The 25,780-nt window shown below is 47.6% G+C and overlaps 1 protein-coding gene across 1 annotated transcript in view; it reads right to left on the bottom strand.

The window, feature by feature from the left end:
- Nucleotides 1-25,780, bottom strand: part of LOC146760332 (myosin-binding protein C, cardiac-type-like) — a 56,426-nt gene that overhangs the window by 6,141 nt on the left and 24,505 nt on the right. The window contains exon 2 of the mRNA XM_085551413.1: nucleotides 3,321-3,596. Coding sequence (XP_085407539.1) covers nucleotides 3,321-3,596 — 276 coding nt within the window. The remainder of the gene's footprint in view (nucleotides 1-3,320; nucleotides 3,597-25,780) is intronic.

Below are 25,780 nucleotides of genomic sequence, written 5' to 3'. Positions count from 1 at the left end.
TTCCCTGCCCTAAGACCATCTTGCGACCATTTGGTGCTCCTAATTAAGCCCTCTTGATGGCATTTTGTCTGAGCCATGTGACATTTTGTGATAGGAGTTACTGCTAGTGTTCCCTTAACCCTACACCAAAGTAGGAGGTATCCATTCTCAGGGAATCATGCAGGCTTCCTCTGTATTTGATGCTCAGAGACAGCCCCAGAACTTTTTAAATCTTAGCTTAGCTCTCATCCAATAATGTTCATCAAACAGTGCAACTTGTCCTTTGGGGATGCCTTTGTTCTGCATCAACCAGTTCCAACGGAGTCTTCTTGGCTTGTTTTAGATCAGTTTTTCAACAGATAAAGCCAGGGTCTTTGAATTACAAAGTGAAATTGCAGAATGCATGATTCTCAACCAAACAGAACAGGAGGTGGGATGCAGGGTGAATACCTGAGCCAATACCACCTGCAAGCAATCCTTCAATATCTTAGGAATCTCTAGCCACCCCAAATCCAGTGTTGTGCTTGATCTATCATCTCTGCTGAGTTTTTAGCTAAGCTGATGGTGAGCATCACGGTGGTGATGGGTGAGCAGTCAGACTAGAGGGTCTTAATCAACCGTAAGGATCCTGTGATCAGAGGAACGTGAATGTGCTGTTAAAGGTCACAAGCGCTGCACTGCAGCATGAGCATACACAGCGAAAGGCTTTCAGTAGAGCTTCAGTTCATAAATGAGGACTGGGTTATGGAAAATAGGCTCAAGATATAAAACAGAAAACAGATCTTAACGCCAGGTTCTGTGAATGCAACCAGCTGAATTTCACAGATATTGAATTTCAATGACAATTTCTTGTGTTATTTTACCCTCCAGCTCCACCCTGAACAGGAACATGTCAGTGACAAGCATTACTCCTCCAGGCTTGACCTAACAGTGCTTTACTTGCACTATGAGCTAATGGCTGTGCTTACAGCACCTCAGGGAGACACCTCAGAGATCACAATGTCCTTCGGGTACAGCAGGAGACACTCAACTCTCCAAATGTGGAGTTTAATTTGTCCAAAGAGGAGACAGGATTCCCATGCTAATAACTTAGGACCATTTCAGTCATAGGTTTAAAGATGATGTAAGTGCTGAGGCAATACATGAACTAGATGAATGAAGCCCAGATGTCATGGCTCAAGTCGTGACTCCAGCCCCAGCTGGAGCTAAGGCTGTCTTGAATTCATCACAACACAGTTACATTATTTGCTCATACTGTGGATTTGCATAGGGACAACAGGAAGGTCAGAATTGCTTCAATAGAGCTATGCAATCTTTGTCCTAAATACTGGAAACCCACAGCGTTGGACAAATAAAATGAATTAAGTCTGAAGTGCTTTACATGGATTGTGATCCTATGTTTGCCTCACAAACTTACCTGAGACTTTCCAATCAAAAATCAGAGTGTCATCTCCAATTGTGTAGATGTATGTTCCCTCGTCTTCTTTCGTTACAGCTGAAGCCACAAGCTTATGCAGTTTCCCTTTATCTTCCATTGTGAATTTCTTAGTGGTCTTGATTTCTTTGCCATTTTTGTACCACTTCACCATGACATTGGCTTCAGAGGTCTCAGAAACAAATTCAGCTTGTTTTCCAGCAACGGCCCTGATTACTCCTCCACTTGTCTCTTTGATTACGAAGTTTGCCAGTGCTGAAACAAAATATGAAGACACAAAATACATATGATGGTAAAGAACTGCAGGGACATTGGTGACCATGAGGCATTCATTTATCATAAGATCAAACGTGCACGTTTAATCCTAGTTCTAATTGCTAGATTCTAATTCAGAAGCTGGCAAATTGGCAGCTTTTATAAACCACGTACCAGATTACCTTATCTCCACAAGTTGAAGGACGTACACTGTACAGGGGACAGAGCCAAAGGAAGAAGCCCAAGGCTTCAAGAAAATTCTAAAATAGGAAAACTGAGGAAAGAATTGGAACAAGCAAACTAGAAGGAAATCAATGGAGGGGGTATCTATTACTGCACTGTAACCCCCTGGCAAACAAATCAAGCCTAAAAGATAGAGATATCACTTAGGACTGAAAAGAAAAAAGAAAAAAAATAATTCCTTTATGGAAATTAATTGGAGTGCAAAAGTTAGATGATAAAACTGGCCCTTATTAACACACAGTGGAATAATTGACTTCAAAGATTCAAAATCTCACCACTGTCTTAGCCAAAAGTTCAAGCCTAAGTCCACGGTCCTATTTTACTGAGGGTAATTGAGCTTGTTTTCCAACTTCTTGTTAACATATCATTTCAAAACAGCGCACACAACTGAGTTGGGTCTGTTGAGACAGCACAGTCAGAGCTGCTAAAATCAAAGTCTGGATTATGCATGCATTTGTTCTGCAGTTCCAAGAACACGCATGTATAATACAAATTCAACAACGTTCTACAGAATGCCTGTATTTAGGAGCTCGAGAGCCAGCTGATGGACACTGGGATGACTGAGATCCTGTCAATACATTTAACTCCATCCTATCATACAGTCAAATTTCATTCATTTTTTCAGCAACTGTCTCTTATCATTGTAGTTCCCTCACCACTGCTGGATGTGAGCCCAACCACACAAAAGCAGCTGCTGGTTTTCACTGCAGATACTGCAGTAAGGAGAAACAGCCTCCAGACTGGACCAGCTGAGCGTGGCCCTACCAGGATTTGCTCCAAAGGTCTTATTACCAGTAGTGCTTCCCGATGAAATACATGGGGGTCCTCCTTTGATTCCAACCCCAACCCACCCCACCATGCCCCCTGATAACATCCATCAGGGCCACATCTCGACAGCTCCTGAACACCTCCAGGGATCCCACCGCCTACCTGGGCAGCCTGTGCCAGTTAATTCTATGGGCAGACCTGCCAGTATGAAATATTATGCTAACATGACAAAGAGAGAGAAGAAAAGCAAAATTAAGACTAGCTGACAAGCCTTGGCAGGAAGTTCTGCTCTCCATCAATTTAGTCCCTGTGACTCTTCACAGGTGTTTTCTACATTTGGGATCACTGCTACAAAAAGAGATGTTGACATCATCTCTTGTGGCCACCCTGACAGAAGAGCAGGAAGGCTGGGATGCTCTTTTTCCTGTCTTTCCCTTGATTTCCTCTATATCTTAGGGACGAATCACAGGACAGAACACAGAAATCAAATGGCTCTACAAAGCAGATTGGCCAGTTCAAGTCAAAACAGCCACTGAAAACACCCCAGATGCTGTCTGACAACAGCTGGACTGTCGGGGAGTCAGGTGAATGCAGTCTGCTGGCCCTGGGCAGGAGGAGCACAGCCCAGACTGTCACATACCTTTCACTGAAAGCTGATAGAGCATTTTATCCCCCTCACAGATGCACTGATAACTTGCAGCATCATCCATTGAGTCGTTGTGAATTTTCAGGGTGTGTTTCTTCCCCACAATTTGCAGTTCATAATTTTCACTGGCCTTGAGCTCCTTCCCATCCTTCATCCACTCCACAGTAGCGCCTGTGTCTGAAAGCTCAGCCTGCAGTTTGGCTTCCTCACGCAGCCGAGCGCAGATCTTTTCTACATCTTTGCTCTTCTTGGTAAATCTCACTGCAGCACCTGTCAGGAGCAAAGGCCTCGTTATTTCAATTTATATCAGGCTAACGTGGTCAATGTTTGCTGCAACATCTCTGAAAAAGTATCACCTTCTGTTCCTGCACTCATCATTGTGTCAGTGCTGAGCAATTCAAGATATTTCATTTGGTCTTCTTGCTGGATTTACTAAGTAAAAATCAACCAAACATCTCCTTCTACTGATTAATAATGCTCTAAACATGCTTCTGCAGAGGTTTCCACCCAATGACAAACAGGTCCTCCCATCATGAATGTTTATTTGTTCTACTTTGTCATGCAAAGCTGATTGATAGAGATATTATTGGAATGATTGCTCCCCTACTTCTAAACTATTCCAGTGCAATCAGAAAGGCTGTCTGAACCTGCAGCTGAAAGTACTGCTCTATGGTCATGTAGTGGTAAACCTGGTGACTGAATGCACTGGCCAATAGCTGTGAACTGCAGACATTCATCAGCTGGCATGCTTGCACGTTGTTGTAAGGTCAATAGTAAACATGGCATCCCCTCCAGGTACAGCTTCACCAGTTGTTAGGGGGGATTTCACAGCCAGGACTGGGTCTGAGGAAGAACATGTATGTCTTAATGCTCTTTAGATGCAAGTCTGGTATCTCATTTAGAGATGGAAGATTAAATCATAGGTACATTTCTACTTCTCCCTTTGCATGAGTGCTAGAAGAAGCACTTCTGTGCTTAAGATCTGTTACAGAAAGTTCTGCCTCTTGCACATGTGAGATATCAAAAGATAAGGATATTCATGTCTCTGTCACAGAAACAACTCGTATCACTTTAGTGGTAGCTGGAGGTTGATAGGAGATAGGAGAACTAGGAATAAAGGAAAGCCTTTGGTGTGTTAATGCACTGCTAACCTTAAAGTCAAAGGAAGCATCTTTAGGGAACCAACACAGCTGCTCAGCACACACTGACCCATTTCCATTGGGGTTTTTGTGCTTACCAAGGTGCACGCTCCCTGGGAATTCCAGAGACGGGCTCTGTCCATGCGCATTGACTGCAGACACTCGGAACTGATCATCAGCCTCTTCAGACAGATTGCTCACCGTGAACTCTGGGACGGGGACATGAGACTCGTGGCACCTCACCCAGGTGAAGCCAGTTAGTTTCTTGCATTCCACAATGTAGCCATCGACTGGAATGGGGCGGTGCATCTTCGGAGGGGACCATGCCAGCGTCACTGAGGTTTCTGTTTTATTTTTCACCACGGGGTCAGTTGGGGGCTGGGTGGGAGGTTTTCTGGGAGCTGAACAGAAATAAATTTCAGAAATATTAGCATAAGGTCATGTAGGCTGGAAAAGACCTTCAAAAGACCTTCAAAATCAGCAGACTCAACTTTCAGCATGACCTACTGAGTCCCACCATTAACTACTGTGGTACCTGAGGACATACATGACAAGCTTATTCCTGCAGGTATTTACATAGTGAATATATTCACCCTCTGGTTGCTTTGGAACATTTTAGAGGTTAAAATCCCATCAGACTTTTTCACTGTGTGCAGCCACTGATACAGGCAGGAGGCTGGGAATTACCTGATGGGCTCTAGTTACAGACTACTGACACAGTAAAGGATTGATTTCATTTAATTTTGGCCATCAGAAAGTTTGGTGTCTGGTTTCAGTCACCCATCTGGACTCCAATTATAATCATATGGAGAACAGCACATTCAGGAGAACTCATCTCAATAAACCTGAATGAAATCACAGAATCATAGGATCATGGGAGGGCTTGGGTTGGAAGAAACCTTCAAGATCATTAAGTGCTAGATGCCAAAGGTCCCACTAACACAGTATTAAGCCAAAAGCTAGATGCTGGAATCAGATCTCCTGACCTTACCATCAGAAATTGAGATGTCATATTTTGCTCAGAGGTGCCTGCTTGTAGGAGGGACAGCTTCCGAGCTTTTTCTGCTCCAGGAACCAGCTCGAGCTTCAGAATTTAAACAGCAGTCAGAAATTAAACTGAGCTTTGTCACCTCCATCAAATAGAAGGAGTGGTTGGGTGGTACAGCTTTCCAAATCGCTTAGAAACTGTCACAACAATCAGATGCCTACCTTTTCTTTTTTAACTTGTTAATACATAGAGCTTAATAGCATCAGAATGCCCCAAGCACTTCAGACAACAGGACAGCTGTAAACCCTTCTTTAAGGATTCCTTTGTTTAACCACTGAGTAACTGTAATTCAGTGGTGCTGGTAGGAGAAGGGAAGTCCTAATCTTCCCAGATGGTGAACAGAGTTGATGTTCACATGCAGACTGGTGCTGCAGCACAGCCAGAAACCACTCATTTGGGAAACACAGCACCAAGAAAATAATGGGAATAGCTTCATAAAATCAGGCAGCTTCACCCAAATTTCATGTCAGATCTATAATTCTTCCTATTTTCAGGAAGAAATGATTTCCCTTTTTCTTGTAGTTTTATTTTCTTTTCCTTTCCAGCAAGCAGCTTTGTAGCTTACAAATTGTTTTCTAATCACCTCCTGGTGTGGACAAATCACACAGGTCTGACTCCATGTTTTACATAGTTAGCATATTATATTTGTTCCACTATGGAACTGTACAGTCATAGAATGGCCTGGGTTGAAAAGGATCCCAAAAATCATCCAGTTCCAACCCCCTGCTATGTGCAGGGACGCCATCCACCAGACCAGGCTGCCCAGAGCCACATCCAGCCTGGCCTTGAATGCCTGCAGGGATGGGGCATCCACAGCCTCCTTGGGCAACCTGTTCCAGTGCGTCACCACCCTCTGAGTGAAAAACATCTTCCTAAGATCCAACCTGATCCACAACCCCTACACACCCTCAGAGCCCCCTAGAGCCCCTAGTCCTCCTATTGCCCACCACAGCCCCATATGCCCACTAGAGTCCCCCTCAACTCTCTTTACAGGCCCTGCACAGCTCTATATAACAGTCTTATAGAACTACCTCTAGTAGAAGCAATCTCCACACAGAGATCCTTTCCCAGCACACTGCGCCACGGGGGGAGCAAAACGGGGGGGGGGCACATACACACACAGCGCCGGGGGGGCCCGTAACCGACCCCCACCCATCCTTTAAAGGGGTGGGGGGTCCGTTTTAATGGGGGGGGGGGCGAGATCACCTTCACCCCCCACCCCCCCATCCCCACCCCATCCTTTAAAAGGGGGGTGTCCATTTTGGTGTTGGGGGGCAGTGACAATCCGCCCCCCCACCCCATCGTTTAAAGGAGGGGGGGTCCGAGACCACCCCCCCCACCCCATCTTTTAAGGGGGGGGGTCAGGGGCTCATGGGGGGCAGCACATCGTGCACAACATTGTGGGGGGGGGGGGGCTTTAAAAGGCGGGGGTTACAAAAAGCATAGCTCTCAACTATAGATGGGATTGGGGGGGGCTCAATCGATGGGGGGGGGGCCCTTCATGCAGGGGGGGCACAGCGTAAGTCAGCGGCTTTGAGGGGGGGTGTTGGGGCTGTTTGGCCTTTGGGGGGGTTATTGTGTGCCCCACCCCCACCACCCCCACACACAATGGGGTGTTAATGTGGGGGGGGGGGGCTTAGATTAGTTGCGTTCCCTATAGCACTGCCCCCCCCCGTCATTAACCCCCCCGCTTTATCCTTACGGCTGAGCCCCCCCCCGACAGCGCCCCATTCATCTTGATGGGGGGGGGGGGTTTGTCACACGACCCCGGCGCGGCTTACGGCACATCGTCGACCCCACCCCACCCCCCATAACCCCACCCGGGGGGGGAGGGGGCGATGTGGTGAGTGGGGGGGGGTTCCGGAGGTGGGGGTGAGCAAAGCGCAATATGGGGGGGGGGGTCCTATAACTGGAGGGCAGCGGCTGCACAAAGAGCCCGCGGGGGTCGGAGAGCAGCACTTTGGCTGGGGGGGGTCCACGGGGTCCGGAGGTAATGCTGCCCCACCCCCTCCCCCACCCCCCACTGCCGACCCCCCCCCCCGCGTTGCCCCCCCGCCCCAACGTCAGCTCCTGCGGCAGCTCCTCGTCGCTCTCCTCCTCCTCTTCCTCGTCTGGGGGGTCAATATGTGGGGGGGGGGGTCCCATCGGGCAGCGGCAGCTCCGCCGGCTCCGATTGGCTGAGCCGCAGTGCGCGGGAGCGGCTGTTGTGTGCCGGTCGGTGGAGGGGCGGCTCTTCATGGAGCTGCCCCGCAGCCAACAACAGCCTGAATGAGATCCTGGAGTCCCAGACGCTGGAGGATGAGCTGGGAAAGAGCAGAGGCTCCCCACAGAAGGGCAAATCACGTCTGATAACGTGAGTGTGGAGCACAGCCAGCCCCTTCCTCACATGTGTGGGGCTTCCATGTTCCTCTGTGCCCATTGCAATGTGCCACCCCAATCCTGCTGCCCAGCCAGGAGTGGATGGGATGAGCAGGTTGGGATGCACAGAGCAGTGCTCAGACATTGCTGGGACATTTGTGCACTGCTGTTGAGCTTCCCTTTGTGCAGCAGGGGAGAGGATGGAGGTTTACAGGTGGATGGTTGTTATTTCTATGGCATTGCACAGGTGGTAGAACCATGTCCATTCCCAAACTTATTCCAGGGCATGCGGGAATTTGTGCAGTTGTAGTTCCTGAATTGTGCTATTTAAAACCCTCCTGTAAATGGGGATGTTTTGTAATGCCTGCTGGGGCTGCAGGCAGCATTGCCTTCCTCCTTAGGGGGCAGGTTTAATCACAAGCCTCCCTATTTCCTATCACAAACGTCCTACAAACCATGTCTGGGCATTGCTGTCTCGGCCTGGATCTCAGCTCCTGAGACTGTCAGATGTGAAGCAGCAGCAGCTGGGTCAGGGCTGGCTCTGTGTGCCCTCTCTGGGTCTGTGGGCACAGAGTGGGGCAGAGGGATGACTGTGAGAGGGAGGAATTGCCCAGCCACTAGAAAGAGGAAATCAGCTGAAAAGGGGAGTTTTGAGAAGCACTGAGGCTGTGGCTGCTTTGACAGTAAGAAGAAACCAAGCTGTCACTGTGCAGATGGGAACTCCAGTAGGAGAGCTGTGGTGGCTTTACAGATGGCAGACAGCAGCTGGAGTGTAGAGCCAAGGGTAGGGGGGGGATCTTCCTCTTAGCAATGCCATGCAAAGAATGATGCAGACTCCTGCAGGGTCGGCTTTGCTGTGTGACCCTGGGTGGAAGCAGCTGGAAGGTCTCAGCCCTTCTGCGTTATCCCAGGAGCTGGGGCAGTGCTCGGTCTCATCCCACCTCTGCTAATAGCAAATGCAGAATCCCTTATCTGAGTGCCCTTTTCTCTCATGTAGAGTCATCAACCCTGGGAAGTTCACAAAAAGTTTGGGTGTTGTGTTGAGGGATGTGATTTAACTGGGAAGTATTGGTGATGGTTGGACTGGATGATCATAAGATCATCCAGATCATAAGATCTGAGATCATAAGATCATAAGATCATCCAGGTCTTTTCCAACCTTGAAAATTCTATGGAGTTGTAGCAGATTGTGGGGGTGTAGGTGTGGTATATATATGTACACAGATGGGAATATCCGTATGGAAAAGATAGATCCATGTGTGTTCTGGGCTGCACTGAAAAAGGGGTGGCCAGCATGAGAGGGAGGTGATTGTCCCCTCCTGCTCAGCTCTTGTGAGGCCATATTTGCAGCACTGTGTCCAGGCCTGGGAAGGATGTGGAGCTGTTGGGGGGGGTCCAGAGGAGGGCCACTGTGATGATCAGAGGGCTGGAGCAGCTCTCCTATGAGGAAAGGTGGAGGGATCTGGGCTTGTTTAGCCTGGAGAATGGAAGGCTGTGGGGAGACCTCATTGTGGCCTTTGAGTACTTGAAGGGAGCGTATAAACAGGAGGGGGAATGGCTGTTTATGAGGGTGGATAATGATAGGACAAGGGGGAATGGTTTAAAACTGAGACTGGGGAGGTATAGGTTGGATCTTAGGTAAATGTTTTTTGCTCAGAGGGTGGTGACACACTGGAACAGGTTGCCCAAGGAGGCTGTGGATGCCCCATTCAAGGCCTGCAGGCATTCAAGGCCAGGTTGGATGGGCTCTGTCCATGAGCATTGACTGCAGACACTTGGAACTGATCATCACCCTCTGCAGACAGATTTACAGCCCCTGCACAGCTCTATATAACAGTCTTATAGAACTACCTCTAGTAGAAGCAATCTCCACACAGAGATCTTTTCCCAGCGCCCCTTTGTGACATCATAATGCCCCTTTGTGACATCATAACACCCTTTGTGACATCATAATGCACCTTTCTGATGCCATAATGCCCCTTTCTGACGTCATAATGACCCATTGTGATGTCTTAATGCCCCTTTGTGACGTCATAATGCCCTTTGTGATGTCATAATGCCATTTGAGACGTCATAAGGCTCCTTTGTTTCCATAATGCCTCTTTGTGACGTGATAATGCCTCTTTGTGACGTCATAATGCCCTTTGTGACGTCTTAATTCCCCTTTGTGATGTCTTAATGCTCTTTTGTGATGTCACAGTACCCCTTTGTGATGTCATAACACCCCTTTGTGACATCACAATGCCCCTTTCAGACGCCATAATGACCCTTTTTGACGTCATAATTCCCCTTTGTGATGTCATAATGCTTCTTTGTGGTGTCATAATGCTTCTTTGTGATGTCATAATGCTACTTTGTGACGTCACAACGCCCTTTGTGACGTCATAATGCCCTTTGAGACGTCATAATGCTCCTTTGTGATGTCATAATGCTCCTTTGTGGTTCATAATGCCCTTTGTGATGTCATAATGCCCTTTCTGACGTCATAATGCCCCTTTGTGGAGTCATAATGCTTCTTTGTAAGGTATCTGTGGTGCCAGTGATAATTAAGTGTGATGAACTGGAAGGCTTTCAGTAGAATTGCAGCCCTAACATAAACAATGACTTGAACTCTGGAATTCTGTGTAAAATCATTAGCTAGCTTGTGGTCCGGGTCTTCAAACCAAAGGCTGTGAGGTGCTGCTCTTGTTGACGCAGGCTGTGAAAGATGACTTGAGCTCTAAGAGTAATTTCCCTTCTGCTCTTTATATGAACGTCAAATCCACAATTAGAATATTAAGAAGATAATATAAAATTTTGTGCTGCTGGACTGAGGACTTCCATTAGCTGTTAGCCATAGTTTGGAACTTGCAAAGCAATCATATTGGAGCCTTGCTGGGCAACCTGCTCCAGTGTCTCACCACACCCACAGTAAAGCATTTCTTCCTAATATCCAATCCTAATCTACCTTCTTCCCATGTAAAGCCATTTCCCCTCATTCTGTTGCTACCTGCCCTTATGAAAAGTCCCTCCCCAGCCTTCCCTGTAGGCCCTCTTCAGATACTGGAAGGCCACTCTAAGGTCTCCTTGGAGTCTTCTCCAGGCTGAAGAGCCCCATCTCTCTCAGCCTGTGCACATAGTAGAGGTGCTTTCAGCCCTCTCTGATCACCTTCATGGCCCTCCTCTGGACCTGCCTGAACATCTCCAAGTCCTTCTTGTGTTGAGGGCTCCAGAACTGCGTGCAGTGCTCCAGATGGGGTTTCAATGAGAGGAGTGTGGAGGGGCAGCACCACCTCCCTCGACCTGCTGGTCATGCTTCTGTGCTTTAAGCTTATGCTTTAAGGTCCTATATGCTTTAAGGTTTAGATAGTGCAGTCGCCTCACCTCTTCAGGTTTATCTGTGAAGGTCCCTTCCAAGTGAACCGTGCTGATCCAGACAGTTCGGATTGCTCATTAAAGTGTTTTAGTAAGTTGGGCTGGTCCTACGAAGCAGTATGACTGCAGTAAGCAGTGTACATGGTGCGCTGTGAGTACTGCACACATTCCTCTTGGCAGCTTGTGGAACAGAAACTGTGCATTGTTTGGATTGTGTAAGTATTCCTGTTGGTCTCTTGTGATGCTTACCTTCTTAGAGCACCTTTCCTCGTTTGGCTCTACATATTTTGGTACCTTACTTGTTCTGTTTGGCTTAGCAGGGAAGGTCTTCTTCTGAAGCATCCTCAGTCTTGGTCTGGGCAGCATACTTAGAAATGACATGGACGTTACATGAGTGGGTGGTCAAAGGGGGGAAGAACTCACCTTTCTGATCTGTTTCCTTTTAGAACACAGTCCTGGAGAGGATTTGCTTTCCTTGTTTCCTGGAGACTTGGATTCTTAGATGGTTTTGACTGCAGCTATTTCTGATGTTAATTCCTTTTTCTGTACTTTAGTAGCCAAGTGCAAGTGGAGTGCTTTGGGAATTGTCTGAAGTTGCCAGGTTGCGTGTGATCACATATGTAACGTGGAGTTATGTGTGGTGCCAGTGATAATTAAGTGTGATGAACTTGAAGGCTTTCAGTACAATTTCAGCCCTAATGTAAACAGTGACTTGAACTCTGGAATTCTGTGTAAAATCATTAGCTAGCTTGTGGTCCAGGTCTTGAAACCAAAGGCTATGAGGTGCTGCTCTTGTTGACGCAGGCTGTGAAAGATGACTTGAGCTCTAAGAGTAATTTCCCTTCTGCTCTTTATATGAACGTCATATCAACAATTAGAATATTAAGAACATAATATAAAAGTTGTTGCTGCTGGCCTGTGGACTTCCATTAGCTGTTAGCCATAGTTTGGAACTTGCAAACCAATCTTATTTAGACTTTAGTGGTGAAATCTTCTGATGAAATCTTCCTTCTAATTCTGCAAAAGAATCTCGGTGGAACATTTCTGTCTGAAAAGGCTCTGGCATATGAAGATGTGCCAGACTGCAGCCATGTGCCAGATGCGTTTGGATCCATGGAATTTTCTGATGTAGCTTCAGTGTTTGAAGAATCTCCACTCGATCTAAATACTCAGAAAACAAAGCAGGTGTGTGAAGATGTACAGCTAGTTTCTTACAGAAAAAATACAGCTCTTAATCTAGAAATCTGCTTCTCATTGTATCTAGTGCTTACTCCATATTTAAGTATCTAGTGGACCTTGACCAAAGGAAGATAAAGATAGAGCAAAGAAGTATGTTAAGCATAAATTTTGTTGCCTTCTACCTGTAGGCCATGGTTGGTTTGACGTGATCCCTAACTCCAGTGTTTGGTTTGCACAGAAACAGCAAGCAAGGGAACAAGTAAAGGAGTCAGTGAGGATTTTAAAACACAATGGGAAGCGATAAGGCACAGTTAATAAGATTCTGGAGTTAGGCTGGAGGTAGGCAGAGGTTGAAAGGTACCGAAAGAAATTCAATCTTACTGTGTTGGACAACAAAATCCACTGTGATATTATTCAAATTTTTAACTAAACCAAGTGATAATTCATATTTATGTTTAGATAAGCTGGTGAGGGTTAATCCTCAATGGAGAATTGAGATGAACAAATAAAAAAATGGTGTTTGACAGTCTATAAGAAACGAACTTATTCTAGGAGAGAATCAGAGTTTTCAACTGTTTGGTTCAATAGCCAAATAATGTATGATATTTTTATAAGCATTGTGTCTGACCTTCTCAGCTGTTAGAATTTCTTTGACAGTAACTTCTCCGGCTGTGATCAGAAAACCTTTTGTTCCGTCTCTGGCACCATTCGAGGCATGATACTCAACTGGGTGATATGGAATTCACACTGTCAACTCCAGTGACAAGAAAAGTGGCATCTAAGAAGCGTGCAAACACAGAGAATGTTGATGCAGAGTCAGTGTTAAGAAATGAGCTGCCCTTTGCATTTCCTGCTCCAAAGGCCTTCTTTTCGAAGAGCCAGACAGAGAAGCAAGTAGAAGGCATATCTTTTTAGGCGCCTACTTCCAAAGGTATGTTGTATCTAACAAATGGAAACCTAGAACATGTGTAGCTTAGGAATTTTTTACTTTTAATATGAATGCAGTACTTGTAGGTCCTAAAATTCTGAAAGGTTTCAGTGTGGGGTTTATTTGGTCACAGCACATACAGCTGCCATCCTGTACATCTGACAGTGCACTGCAAGCGGTTTAACCATATATCAGGGCATGGTACACGTCTGTTAATGATAGAAGTTCTCACAGTTTCACAAGGAGCATGCCTTGAGATGCATTCAGATAATGAGATAAGTGCTGTGTTCCTAAAACTAGCATGTGTCTCCACTCTCCATCGAGATTTAGTAGATAATTTCTTTAACAATTATGATGAGAGTTTTGTTTTGTTTTTATTTTTTTCTGGGCTATTATTTTGAGTGAAAGAAAAGGGTATGCTTTTATTTAAGCGAGCTTTTGATTGCATCATGCTTCTAAATTAAATGTAACCTACTGAATTCCTCATGATAGCATACGAGTACTTGCGTGTATCTGTTCTCCCTAATAGAGGGAGAAGAGACTCAGTGAACCTGGACAGTGTTACCCAGGGTTGTGAGAACAGCTAAATGATTGTTGAGAACTGGTCAACTCGTGAGCCTGAGACCTGGGATCCTCCATCCTAGGGTGGAACTTTACTGGAGCACGTGGGTGCCACAGCAAAAAAAGGACTGTGTACAATAGACTGAGAGTTTGCTGAGTTTCTTGGTTTACAGAAAGCACAAATAACTCAGCAGCAAGTGACGTATTTGGGATAGGAGATGACAGCTGGACTTTGAACCTTAAGGACTGCCAAGAAAGAAGCCATCTGCTCAACCCCTGAGCTGCAAACTGCCAAGGAACTCCATACGTTGCCAGGAATGACAGGAGGGTGCCAACCATGGATACACAGCTACGGACTGATGGTAAACTTGAAACAGCTTGAAGTGAGTAAGGGATATCCAGGGTGCACTGGTGCTCAATATTCAAGAAGCCCATCAATCTACACTGGGCCAAAGGATACCAGTTTTAATATCTCATGCAGTGTTTACTGTATTGGAGGCAAAAGGGGGACATTGGCTTTCACCCCACAGAATCACAGAATCACAGAATTACCCGGGTTGGAAGGGACCTCAAGGATCATGTAGTTCCAACCCCCCTGCCTAGCAGGGCCACCAAACATACGCCTTTACTAGATCAGGTTGCCCAGGGCCCCGTCCAACCTGGTCTTGAACACCTCCAAGGACGGGGCATCCACAACCTCACTGGGCAGCCTGTTCCAGGACCTAACCACCCTTCTAGTAAAGAACTTTCCCCTAACATCCAACCTAAATCTTCCCTCCTTCAACTTAAAACCATTTCCCCTAGTCCTGCTATTATCAGCCCTTTCGAAGAGTTTACTCCCCTCCTGGGAGTAAGTTCCCTTCAGGTACTGAAAGGCTGCAATGAGGTCAGCCCGCAACCTTCTCTTCTCCAGGCTGAACAAACCCAACTCCCTCAGCCTGTCCTCATAGGGGAGGTGCTCCAGCCCCCTGATCATCTTCCTGTCCCTCCTCTGGACCCTTTCCAAAATCTCCATATCTTTTTTGTACTGAGGGCTCCGCACCTGGACACAGTACTCCAGATGGGGCCTCACAAGAGCAGAGTAGAGAGGGACGATCACCTCCCTATCCCTGCTGACCACCCCTCTCCTGATGGAGCCCAGGATCCCATTTGCTTTACGGGCTGCCAGAGCGCACTGCTGGCTCATGTTAAGTTTCTCATCTATCAGGACCCCTAGGTCTTTTTCAGCCGAGCTGCTCTCAAGGACAACTCCTCCCAGCCTGTACAGGTGCCTGGGGTTCTTCCGGCCCAAGTGCAAAACCTTGCACTTTGCTGTGTTGAACCTCATTAGGTTCACCCGAGCCCAGCTTTCCAGCCTGTCAAGGTCCCTCTGAATGGCATCTGTTCACCCCAAAGATTCCCGAAATACCAGGCCATCCTGGTAGAGCAGGGTGATATAGAAATAATTGTAACTACTATTGCCAACCCAGTATCTTTCCTTAGCGGAACTCCCCTGGTGGAGAACCAGGATGACATCACTGCTTTGAAACAACTGATGCTGCACATTACATCCAGTCGGTTGGAGCTGAAGGACGAACCCTTAGAAGATGCAGAAGACGCCTGATTTACCAGCAGCTGCAGTTTTGTGAGACAAGGAGGCTTTAAGGCAGGACATGCAGTAACTGCTACTGAGCAGGGAATGGAAGCACAACCATCAGCCATGGGGACTACCCCTCAGAAGGCTGAAATAACTGCCTTGACGAGAGCCTTAATGATATGGACAGATGCTAACTATGTGTTTGGGGTGTCACACGCTCATAGTACCATCTGAAAAGAGCAAGGATTGCTCACACACAAGGAAAAGAGCGTGATGTAAATGTACCTATGTTGTAGGGCACAGTTCTCTATCCAGGCCCAAGTCTGTGTGGGTGTCTCCTCTATCCACAAAGCTGCTCACCCTGCAGGAGGCACAGGCTGAGAGGAGAGGCCAGAGCAGCTCTCCCACTGTGACACGGAGCAGCAGGATACAAGTAAAGGAAGGCCCCACAGCTGTACTGGGAAGATTCCACACAGTCATCAATTTTTCATCTGAAAGGTAAAGAGGAATTCCCTTTTCTGCCCCTATCATCATTGGTCGGGTGAGTAGCAATGATGCCCGGTGTGCTTCCATCAATGGAGCAGAATAGGCGGAAGGCTGGGGTGCAGGCTGACCTCTGCTGAGGTGAGTGGGGGCTCAGGGTGTTGCTCAGTGGTAGATTTGTTCACACTGAGTTCTAACAGGAAACTTGCTCAACATCGAAGGCCTTGCAAAAGTCTGGCTGAGTGATGTCAGTTGCTTTTCCTTTCCCTACTGATGCTGTCACTCCACTGTAGAAGGCCACCAAAGTGACCAGGCTGCATGTCTCCGTTTCCGCTGTTTCTCCATTTCCTTCTTGTTGCTCCCTGTAACCAGCAGGTTCAGCCATGCTGCTTTCCTGCCTCCTCTACTGTGTTTCGTGTGGTCGGGATGGAGCTCAGAGCTCCAGCTCTGAGTAAGGTTTTCTGAGAAAGTTACCATCTCTTTTCCATTCCTTTACCCCTAAAAACAGTTTTCCAGTGTCTCTCATGCAAGAATTCTTTGAACAGCCTGCAGCTGACTCTCCTGAAGCTCAGGATCCTGACTTTGCTTTTTGCCAGGCCTGCATTCCTTGAGATGAGGAACTCTAGGAGGGCATGGTCACTACAGCCCTGACCACCTCCAGTCTTAACCCCTGCTGTGCACCATGTCCAGTAATGCTTCCCTTCTGCTTGGTGTGCTTAATACTTGACCCACAAAGTTATTGTCAGTGCACTCCAGCAGGCTCTCAGACAGCTTGCAGCAACTGGGATTGGTGCTGGGTGGTTGCTGGGAGGTGTCTCAGCAGAAAAGCTGGGCTGGGGTGGGCGTGCTATGTCAGTCCTCATCGCAGCTGGCAGAGAGAGTTAGAGGAGGGTGATGGGTGCTGCCTGCTCTCAGTGCTACTGCACTGAATTTGGGGCACAGCAGCACACTGGTGAGTGAGCTGGGAGGGAGACGGACTGCTGCTGTGCATGGCTAGGCCAGAGCTGGAGGATTGTCAAACGTGAGTCATGCTGGTGCAGCCATTGCAGCTGCAGCAGGAGTAGAAGACAAAGAGGTTTTGTAGAGGATAGAGGGTGGTGATTCATGGTTTGATGTCCAGGTGGAGGCCGATAACAAGTGGTGTCATCCAGGAGTCTGTCTTGGGACCAGTGCTTTTTTACATGGTTATCAGAGACACCAATGATGCAATGGAGTGCACCCTCTGCTGTTTGCTGAGTGGTGCGGCTGACGCAGTGGAAGGAAGGGATGCCATTCAGAGGGAGCTCAACCGAGAGGTTGGCCTACGTGAATCTAATGAGGTTGAACACAGCAAAGTGCAAGGTTTTGCACTTGGGCTGGAGGAATCCCAGGCATTTCTACAGACTGGGAGGAGCAGTCCTTAAGAGAAGCCCCGCAGAGAAGGACCTGGGGGTCCTGGTGGATGAAAAACAGAACGTGAGCCATCAGCGTGCTCTTGCAGCTCAGAGAGCAAATGGTCCCCTGGGCTCCATCAGAAGAGGGGATGGCCAGCAGGGACAGGGAGGTGATTGATCTTCATGGTCCTTGAGGTCCCTTCCAACCCGGGCCATTCTATGATTCTGTGATTACACTCGCTGTCAGAAATAACAGCAGCTGTACAGAAGCTGGATATATTTTGGGACAGTTCTTGTAACCAGCTGATTTTAAGACCTTGCCCGAATTGGGGGTCTAAATTGCATGTTAGGAGAAAGCTGGTAAAGTGGCTATTGCTCATTCTTTTTCATTTGCTGATTCTTTCATTCGGGTTCCTTTTCCAAAGGAGATTCTGGTGATGGAAGCAATTGAAGAAAGAACAAAAGCAGCTCTTGCCAAGAATGCTTGAAGTCCCTGTGGAGAGAAGCAAAGAACTTGGGCTTCCTCTGGGATGCTCCCCACCATGTCTCAGGAAGGAGACAACTGCTGTTCCACTTTCTGCTCTTTGTGTGGAAAGGTACGTCTGGGTTTTCTTCTACCTGTTTTTCTTTTTCTGGCTTTGAAGGAGAAGGGGTGGAGCAAGAGGAGACCCACTGGTCATTTGTTACCTCAAGAACAGGATGGATTCTGCATTCACTGTGAGAAACTTGGGCTAGTAGCATGGGCATGTTTCAGGCTGGACTCTTCTTTTGCTACTTGGTTTCCTTTTGGCTACAGGGAGACAGCTGTCTAAAGGTGTGTTTTCAGACCCACTCTCCAAAACCATGTTTCATTGTTGCAGGTGGTTCAGTGTGCTCTTGCAGGGTAGATGCTGTAGTTTGCTGTAGAATCTAAATGGTTTCTGTTCCTAGGGGAGGACTGAGAGGAGGTAGTGAGAAGAGAATTCAATGCCTTAGGTGTATCTTAGTGAGAAATGTTGGCATGAGGTGCTGAAAGTCTTGAGTTGTCAAAGGCCAGTGAGGCTCAGACTCCTTAACCTGCTGGAGCAGGGTGGAAGCAAGGAGTGGGCACTGCCGTCACACAAGCTGCACTTGGTTCTGGTCTGCCAGGTCTGTGCTGGCCTGGATTTCTTCTGAGAAGTTTGTTGGAGCTGCTTGGAGTAGTGAAGGGTGGGGAAGAAGTGCTGCTCCAGAGCTATGAGACGTGCAGCTCCTTCTGAAGTGCTCCTGATAAGGACGGAGCGCATTTGCTGCAGCTTTCTCTGCAGATGTGCTCCTCACCTTGAAATCCTCCTGGTTTGTCCTCAGCTCCTGACCACGGCCTGTTCTCTGTTTTGCAGGCTGATAACATGCAGAAGCCGCAGCTGGTGCGTGCTATGTCATCTTTAAACGTACCAGCATTTGCGGCAGCCCATGTTATTAAGAGCCACGTCACCCAGGGGCCAGATGAGCTCTCTCTGGAGGTAAGCAGTTCCAGGCATTCCGTGTTGTCGTGCATAGAAGAAGGCAGTCCTTTCTGCTTTGTTTTCCTACCAGATTTGCTGAATCTGGGATTGATGTTTCAATCTCTTTCAGGTCGGAGATCTGGTGAGCATTGTTGATATGAGGACATATCAACAGGCTGAGCCCCTGGTGGAGAGGCAAGCGTGGCTTTGAGGTAGGCACACGTTTTTGACTAGAGAGCACAACTTCAGTAGAGTTGGGAATCTCAGCTTGGAGCTGCTCTGCCTGCACAGGATGGCTGCTGGATGCAAACAGTTGCCCTGTGTCACTGTCAGTGGACCTTCCCTTTGGCTCTGGGCTCGGGCTAATGCTCACCTGTCTTTTTGTTCTAATTACAGGTTGGGCTTTTCCCTGGTGAGTGCATGGAACTCATCAGCGGAAAAGTTCCCGATTCCCTCCTCAATTCATTGCCAAAGCCAGGTGCGTAATTTACATTTGACAACGCGAGTTAGTCAAATAGGGTCAGAACGTTACTTTCAGGGGGTTTGTTTATGCCCAAGTTCAGCAAGCTTAGAAAGAGAACTACAGTAATCTCCTTGGGCACCTCCAGGGATGGGGAAAATCCATTCTTACGTGTCCTTGTTGGGAATGTTCTTCCCGTTGTTACATGCTCTGTCGAATGCATTGCGCTCAGCTTCGTCCAACCGAGCCAGGCCTGAAATGAACTGGTTTCTTTGTTTTGTTGCGCAGAGCCAAAGAAATGGGGCAAGCTCATCAACCGCCTTTGTTCCCTGGTGAAGGCCAGCCCCGGGAGAGCAAAGCAGCCTGAGCCTCTGACATTCTCCGGATCCATGTCCTTGCTTGACATCGTTGAGAGGTATTTAGCCTTCAGGACTTGAGGGCTGAGCTGTAGGAATGGAAGCATCCTCTGCTGTTTGAAACAGAGGGCGTTTCTAAGCTGTGTTTCAGCAGAAAGCAGGCAGTGCCCAGAACAGGCAACTTTTGGCCAGGGCTCGGTGCAGCTCTTCCATCACCCTGCACCACATCTGACAGCATGCTCTGTTTTCTCTGCAGAATGAGTTCTCCCAGTAAGAGGGCAGAGTCAGCAGCTGGCAGTTGGTGTTCCTGCTTCTGCCTGGGCAAACCATCCCCTGTGGCCAAACGCCAACTGCAGAGCAGTGCCAGGGAGCCCTCTGAAGCAGAAGTCTTGGTCCTGGCAGGTAAGGGTGCAAGTCCAGCTTACAAAACACTGCTTGTCAGCAACACAGGTAGAATTCATGCTTTCAGTGGGCTTGTACCTCCTTCTGGCGTTCAAGCCCGTCTTGATCCCTGTCTTTCCCAAATGAGTCTCTTGTCAACACAAGAGCTGGACCTGCACGTGGATCACTTTCAAGACAGTGACACTGTTGCTAGAAGCCTATTTGCTTCTGCCCACCACCACTACATAGCCAAATGTCAAGAATCTCCATGGTTCATCTTGTGAACGTTCGACACTAACTGCTGTACATCTGCTCCTTCCTAGGTGACCCGAGCCCTTGTATATCCCCAAGACGCAGGGCATGTTACGATGACGCATCTTCCATCAATGAAGAGTTGTTACTAAGCACAGAATGCTGCAGTTCAGATGAAAGCCTTCCGTATAACATCAGCTATCAAGAGAAGAAGGTCATCATCGTTGAAGCCTTCATTCATCCCATCCCTACTGAAGCTGCTGACCTGAGCCCACCAGACACCTCAGGCACCAGCCTGGACTCAATGTCTCTGCAGTGCAGCCCAGCCCAAGCACAGCCCGAGTGCCCCGACAGCAGCACCACCATGCAGGCTCAGGTCAGCATCACCGAGGAGAAGCTGAGCATCTCGCAGGGGGGCACAGAATCAGGACACGAGTCCCAGGCTCCGGGCAACAGCACGGTCTCTGAGCAGCTCTCATGATTACAAGAGAGGATGAGTCCCATCTTTCCTCCAGACCTCACACCCCCTCCTTTCTCCTATTGAATAAAGGCACGCTCGTGCTCAATCAATGCCTTGACTGAATTCCGAGTTTTCATTCGCAGAGATTGGGATGAGTGCAAGAAACTGCAAGGCAGCTCAGCTTACAACACTCTGGCTGTGGGGTTTGTGCGGCCGAGCTCTGGGTGTGTTCCCATTTTGCCTGACTTTGGGATGCCTGCAGCGAGAGCTCTGCTGCCGTTGTGTATGGCAGCAAATAGTCTCTAGCATCCTGGATGCTGCTCATGAAAACCCCAAGCTTCCTGGCTGTGGCTGTGATGCGTTTCAGGGCCTTTTGATGCTCTTTGATGCCGTGGCTGCTCCCTAACACCTCTGTCCTCCCGCCGTGTCCATTCCTGGCTCTCACCTGTGAGCTGTCCCTGCAGATCATCTCCAGCCCTGCCATCATCGTGCTGTGGCAGGAGGAACTCGCCCTGACCAACATCAGGCAGTGCTGCCTGCCTCTCTCACTCTCTAGACCAAGTGTAACTACGCTGTCATGGAGACAAATGCTTCTGTCACATCCTCCATCCCTGCAGACATTTACCGGTAGGTGGCTCTTGCAGAAGAAGATTCAAGCAGCAGAACCTTTTGCTCAGCTACAGCACACAAATGCTACAAAAGCAGGAATAACCCGCAAGCTCTGGGTCTGTTTGTCTTGCACAGGCATGCACTAACTGCGTTTGATGGTACCCCCCATCCTTGATTTCCTTCCCTGCTCCTTGTCTGATGGCGCTGCTGAGCCAGGAACAAGCTGCCCAGTGTGGCAGAGCATGGTGCAGGGCTGTGCTGGGACCTCCTCCCCTTCATCTGCTGCAGATCAGTGCCACACACGTGCCATTGGGATGCTCTGGCACGGGATGTGCCTCCAACACAAAGCTCCTTCCCACCTCCCAAGGAAAAGCAAAGCAACCCAAGCATCTCCAGCAAAGCTGCCCAGCAGACAGCAGGGAATGCAAACAGCTTCTGGCTGCTCCCCTACACTCCTGTCCTAAGTAATAGACCCCATGAGGACTGGCTGGGAAATCAGTGCATGACACATGTGAGTGTGCACAGGATTGTGCAAAGCAGTGGGGTTCCATGAGTTTGTGTGTGTGTGTATCTCTGCTGTTATGAAAGCATGGGAAGACTTACTGAGTCCCAGATAATTACTTATCCTCAAATGATTTTTCCTGGCCAAAGTTAGAGCCTCTCACAGGTAATCGAGACCAACAGGCTGTTGTTGCACAATCAACAGACACAATCTAGATGAATAGCTGAGGAAAATAAAGCATCATGCCAAGGGTACTAGATAAGTGAGCAGCTTGAGATCTGCACATTTATGTGATACTCATGGTCTTAGACAATATTTGCTTAGTGAGGTCACATAGAATGAAAGTAAAATAGAAGAAGTGCAATTGGTCTCAGTTCACAGCTGGCTGGTTCGTCTCAGGCTAATCCTGAACTGCCTCAAGCGACTGCTTTGGTGCTCTACAGAACAGCAACTTCAGAGATCTCTTTCTATTACTAAGTGTTTGAAAGAGCAATTTGCTCTGTTAATTATCCATCATTTCTGTGCAGTCTGTTTTGTCAGACTTGTCTTTAGCTTCCAAGTTGTATGTGAAGAATTGTTTCCGTTGTAATGCACAATGTACTAAAAATTGAGAGATGAAAATGTGAAGAGTTTTTCCAGCTTTGATTTCATGTCTGGAATTTTGGAACCCACTACTTGCAGTTGTTAATCTGTCCAAACTGGTCTGGTTTGGAATGCCCTCATCCTTCTTGAATCGCTGTTAAAGGCGGAGCAATTCCTACAAGTGCCATGGCCCCACTGTTGTTCTAATTCTTGTTTCTTTGTTTTCCACACGCTGCTTTTCAAGCCTCCTTTTTCTTTACAGTCAAAGTGAGAACTGCACTGTGAGGTGTCTGAACCTTGTTGTGCCTCTACATAAAGAGAACAGCAGCAAAGCCTGACAGGTGACTGTGCTGACAGCTCTCGTAGCCAGTAACATGTAACTGTGCTAAATCCCTTGTGACGGCTTTGATTTCATTTTTGCCAGTGAAATCCTTGTAAAAGGAACTGCAGCAGTGTGATGAGCTAAGGTGAAGATGCTGGTTTTAGTAGTGCTCTAAGCTGAGTGGAAGGGCAATTGAATGAGGGTTATATGCTTTCTCTGGGACGATAAGGTTTTATTTCCTGAGGGAAAGAGCCAGCTTTTCATGGGCTATATGTGGGCTTTGGCAAGGGCAGACAATCCAGTCTGTCAGGAAGCCATTTGAGGTGCTTCAGGTTTGTAAGCTTGTCTTTTTGTTTTTCAGGCGGATATTTGGAGCATGGGTGTAGTGCTGTATGCTCTGCTGTGTGGGTTTTCCCTTTGGATGATGACAATATGATGGCACTCTACAGGAGGATACCAGTGGGTATCAGTGGTGCTAGAATACACTGAGAAGGGAAATAGCTGAGCTTGACAAGAGGCCTTGCTTTTCAGATGGCAGAACATGCTGAGCTGTGGGTAGAAAGGCCACAGCACAGTCTGCTGAATATTGTCCCTGTTTTTGCTGCTTTGTCTACCAGTATTTTGTGGATTTGGTTCTACACTTGGTTGGCCTATGTGGCACTGTAGCCTGATTCTATACCATGATAGCATACAGAATTTAAGGAGAAGTATTTTCTTGCCAATGGGCTGGATTTTTTGTATCTGGTTCTTCAACTGGCTGCTCCCTATACTATCTGTAGTAAAAATATAGACACATCATTTGATTTCCCAGAAATGAATGTTCCTAAATGCCAGCTCTTCTCATGTCTACAAAGATCAAAGTTCTGCATTTGCTATTAGAATTTCCTCTTCCAGAATCAGGAGGTAATGTAGGACCCCACAGATTGCCTTCAGAATCCAACAGTTAGTTCTGTTTCCTTTCGGAGTGCATAACAACCTGAGCACATGAATTGAATGGCATGGCTTTTTAGTCTGGTACAAACTCTGCTGTACACTGAAACTTGGTCCATTTGTAAGCAGGACTTTGTCCATCTCTGCAGGACAGCAGAAAACCCTTTGTGCTAATCATGATGCCAAGAAGCAGAATGCGGCAGATGATCCAACTGCTTCAGGTGTTCATTTCCTTAAAACTGAGAATAGTTTTGGACTGAGAGTTTGTAAGCAGAACGGAGCTCTTAAAGCTGTCAGAGATTATTTCTGCACTGTTCAATTCTATCTGCACAACATACACAGGATCTCAGAACTGCGTTGCTTGAATTGGTGGAAATTGCTGAAGTGAACTGGGATGAGCAAGTTTTAGAACTTAGTCAGAGTGCTGTAAAAAATGGATAATCTCATGAGTATTAAGGTACAGGCTTGCTATTTCTGCACTGAATTTGTTTTTATTTTACATGGCTGTGATCTGAAAGTTGCTTGAAACGCAGGCACCTAGGCACTGTTGTGTAACTGAATTTCACACGATAGGTCCTGAAATATCCTGGAATCAAAAACTCTGACTTGTTTTAAGTCTGCTGCTTGAGTCTAATCAGGGTCATAGTGTCTGTGTGCAGTGTTTCTTTCCCTGTAATGCTCCACATCATTTCATTTTGGGAATATTGAAGGAAATGGACTATGTGCCATAACTGTTGTTAGAACAAAGTATGTCTGGTGTGATCTTATGCATAGGTTCTGTAACTGCTCTTCACAGCTCAGGTGTTTGACCTTCTTTTTGATGAAGTGATGAAATACTGCTGGTTTCTATTTGTGCTTCTAGGCACCTTGAAGCTCTTAGGAATAGAACAATTGTCTCCAGTTCTTTTCAGTGATAACAGTAACACCTCGAGTGTTGCTGCCCACTAGGTAGACCCAAAGAAGCAGATTACAGTGAAACAACTCACGAGCTGGACCTGCATGAGGATCACTTTCAAGACAGTGGCTCTGTTGCTTGAAGCCTATTTGCTTCTTCCTGCCGCCACTCTATTACCAAGTATCAACAACCTTTCATGATTCAACTTGCAAACGTTTGACACTAACCCTTGTGTTTCTATGCCTTCCTAGGTGATTCGAGCCCTTGTCAACCCCAAAGATCCAAACCAAGCAGTGTCTTTCCATCAATGGAGAGTTCTTATTAAGCATGAATCGCTGCAATTCGGATGACAGCCTTCCACATGGTAACAGTGATGGACACAAGGGGCTCATCCACGTTCATGCTCTCATATCTCCTGGCTCTGCTGAAGATGCTGACCTGAGCCTGCCAGACACAGCAGTCACCTGCCAGGATTGTGACCCAGCGCCTTTGCAGTGCTGCCCATCCCAAGCACAGCCCGAGTGCCCCAACAGCAGCAGCACCACCATGCAGGAGCAGGTCAGCATCAGTGAGGTGAAGCTGAGCATCTTAGATGGGGACTTAGAGTCAGGCTGCCAGTCCCAGGCACCAGGCAGCAGCACCAGCTCTAAGCCACTCTCATCTTGACAAGAGGAGTCCCATCTTCACCCTTGACCTCTCAAGCCCTCCTGTCTTTTAATGAATAAAGTCACTCTCATGCTCAGTCATCGCCTTGACTGCATTCCGAGTCTTCATTCACAGGGATTGGGATGAATGCAACAAACAGCAAGGCAGCTCAGCTTGCAACACTCTGGCTGTGGGGTTCGTGCAGGCAGAGCTCTGGGTTCCCATTTTGCCTGGCTTTGGGATGTCTGCAGCAAGATCTCTACCATTTTGTATGGGAGCAAATAATCCCTAGCATCCAGGTTGCTGCTCATGATAATCCCAGTCTTCCTGGCTGTTGCTTTGTGATACCTTTCAAAGCCTTCTGATACTCTTTGATGCCTTGGCTGCTCCCTAACACCTCTGTCCTCCTGCCATGTTGACTCACGTCTCCCACTTTTAAGCTGGCTTTGCAGATCATCTCCAGCCCTGTCATCATCACGCTGCAGCAGGAGGTGCTCACCTGGCCCAATGTCTGGCAGTACTGCTTGTTCTGCAGATGAGCAGCTGCCTCCTCATCTCTTCAGCTACAGTAGTTTTTCTCAGGGCAGTTAGATGCAGT

The sequence above is a fragment of the Coturnix japonica genome, chromosome 6 (assembly GCF_054131305.1).
Source record: "Coturnix japonica strain WE chromosome 6, WE-NBRP24, whole genome shotgun sequence".
Taxonomy (NCBI): Eukaryota; Metazoa; Chordata; class Aves; order Galliformes; family Phasianidae; genus Coturnix; species Coturnix japonica.
Note: the sequence above shows the minus strand (reverse complement) of the source record. Positions and strands in the feature narration are given on the sequence as shown.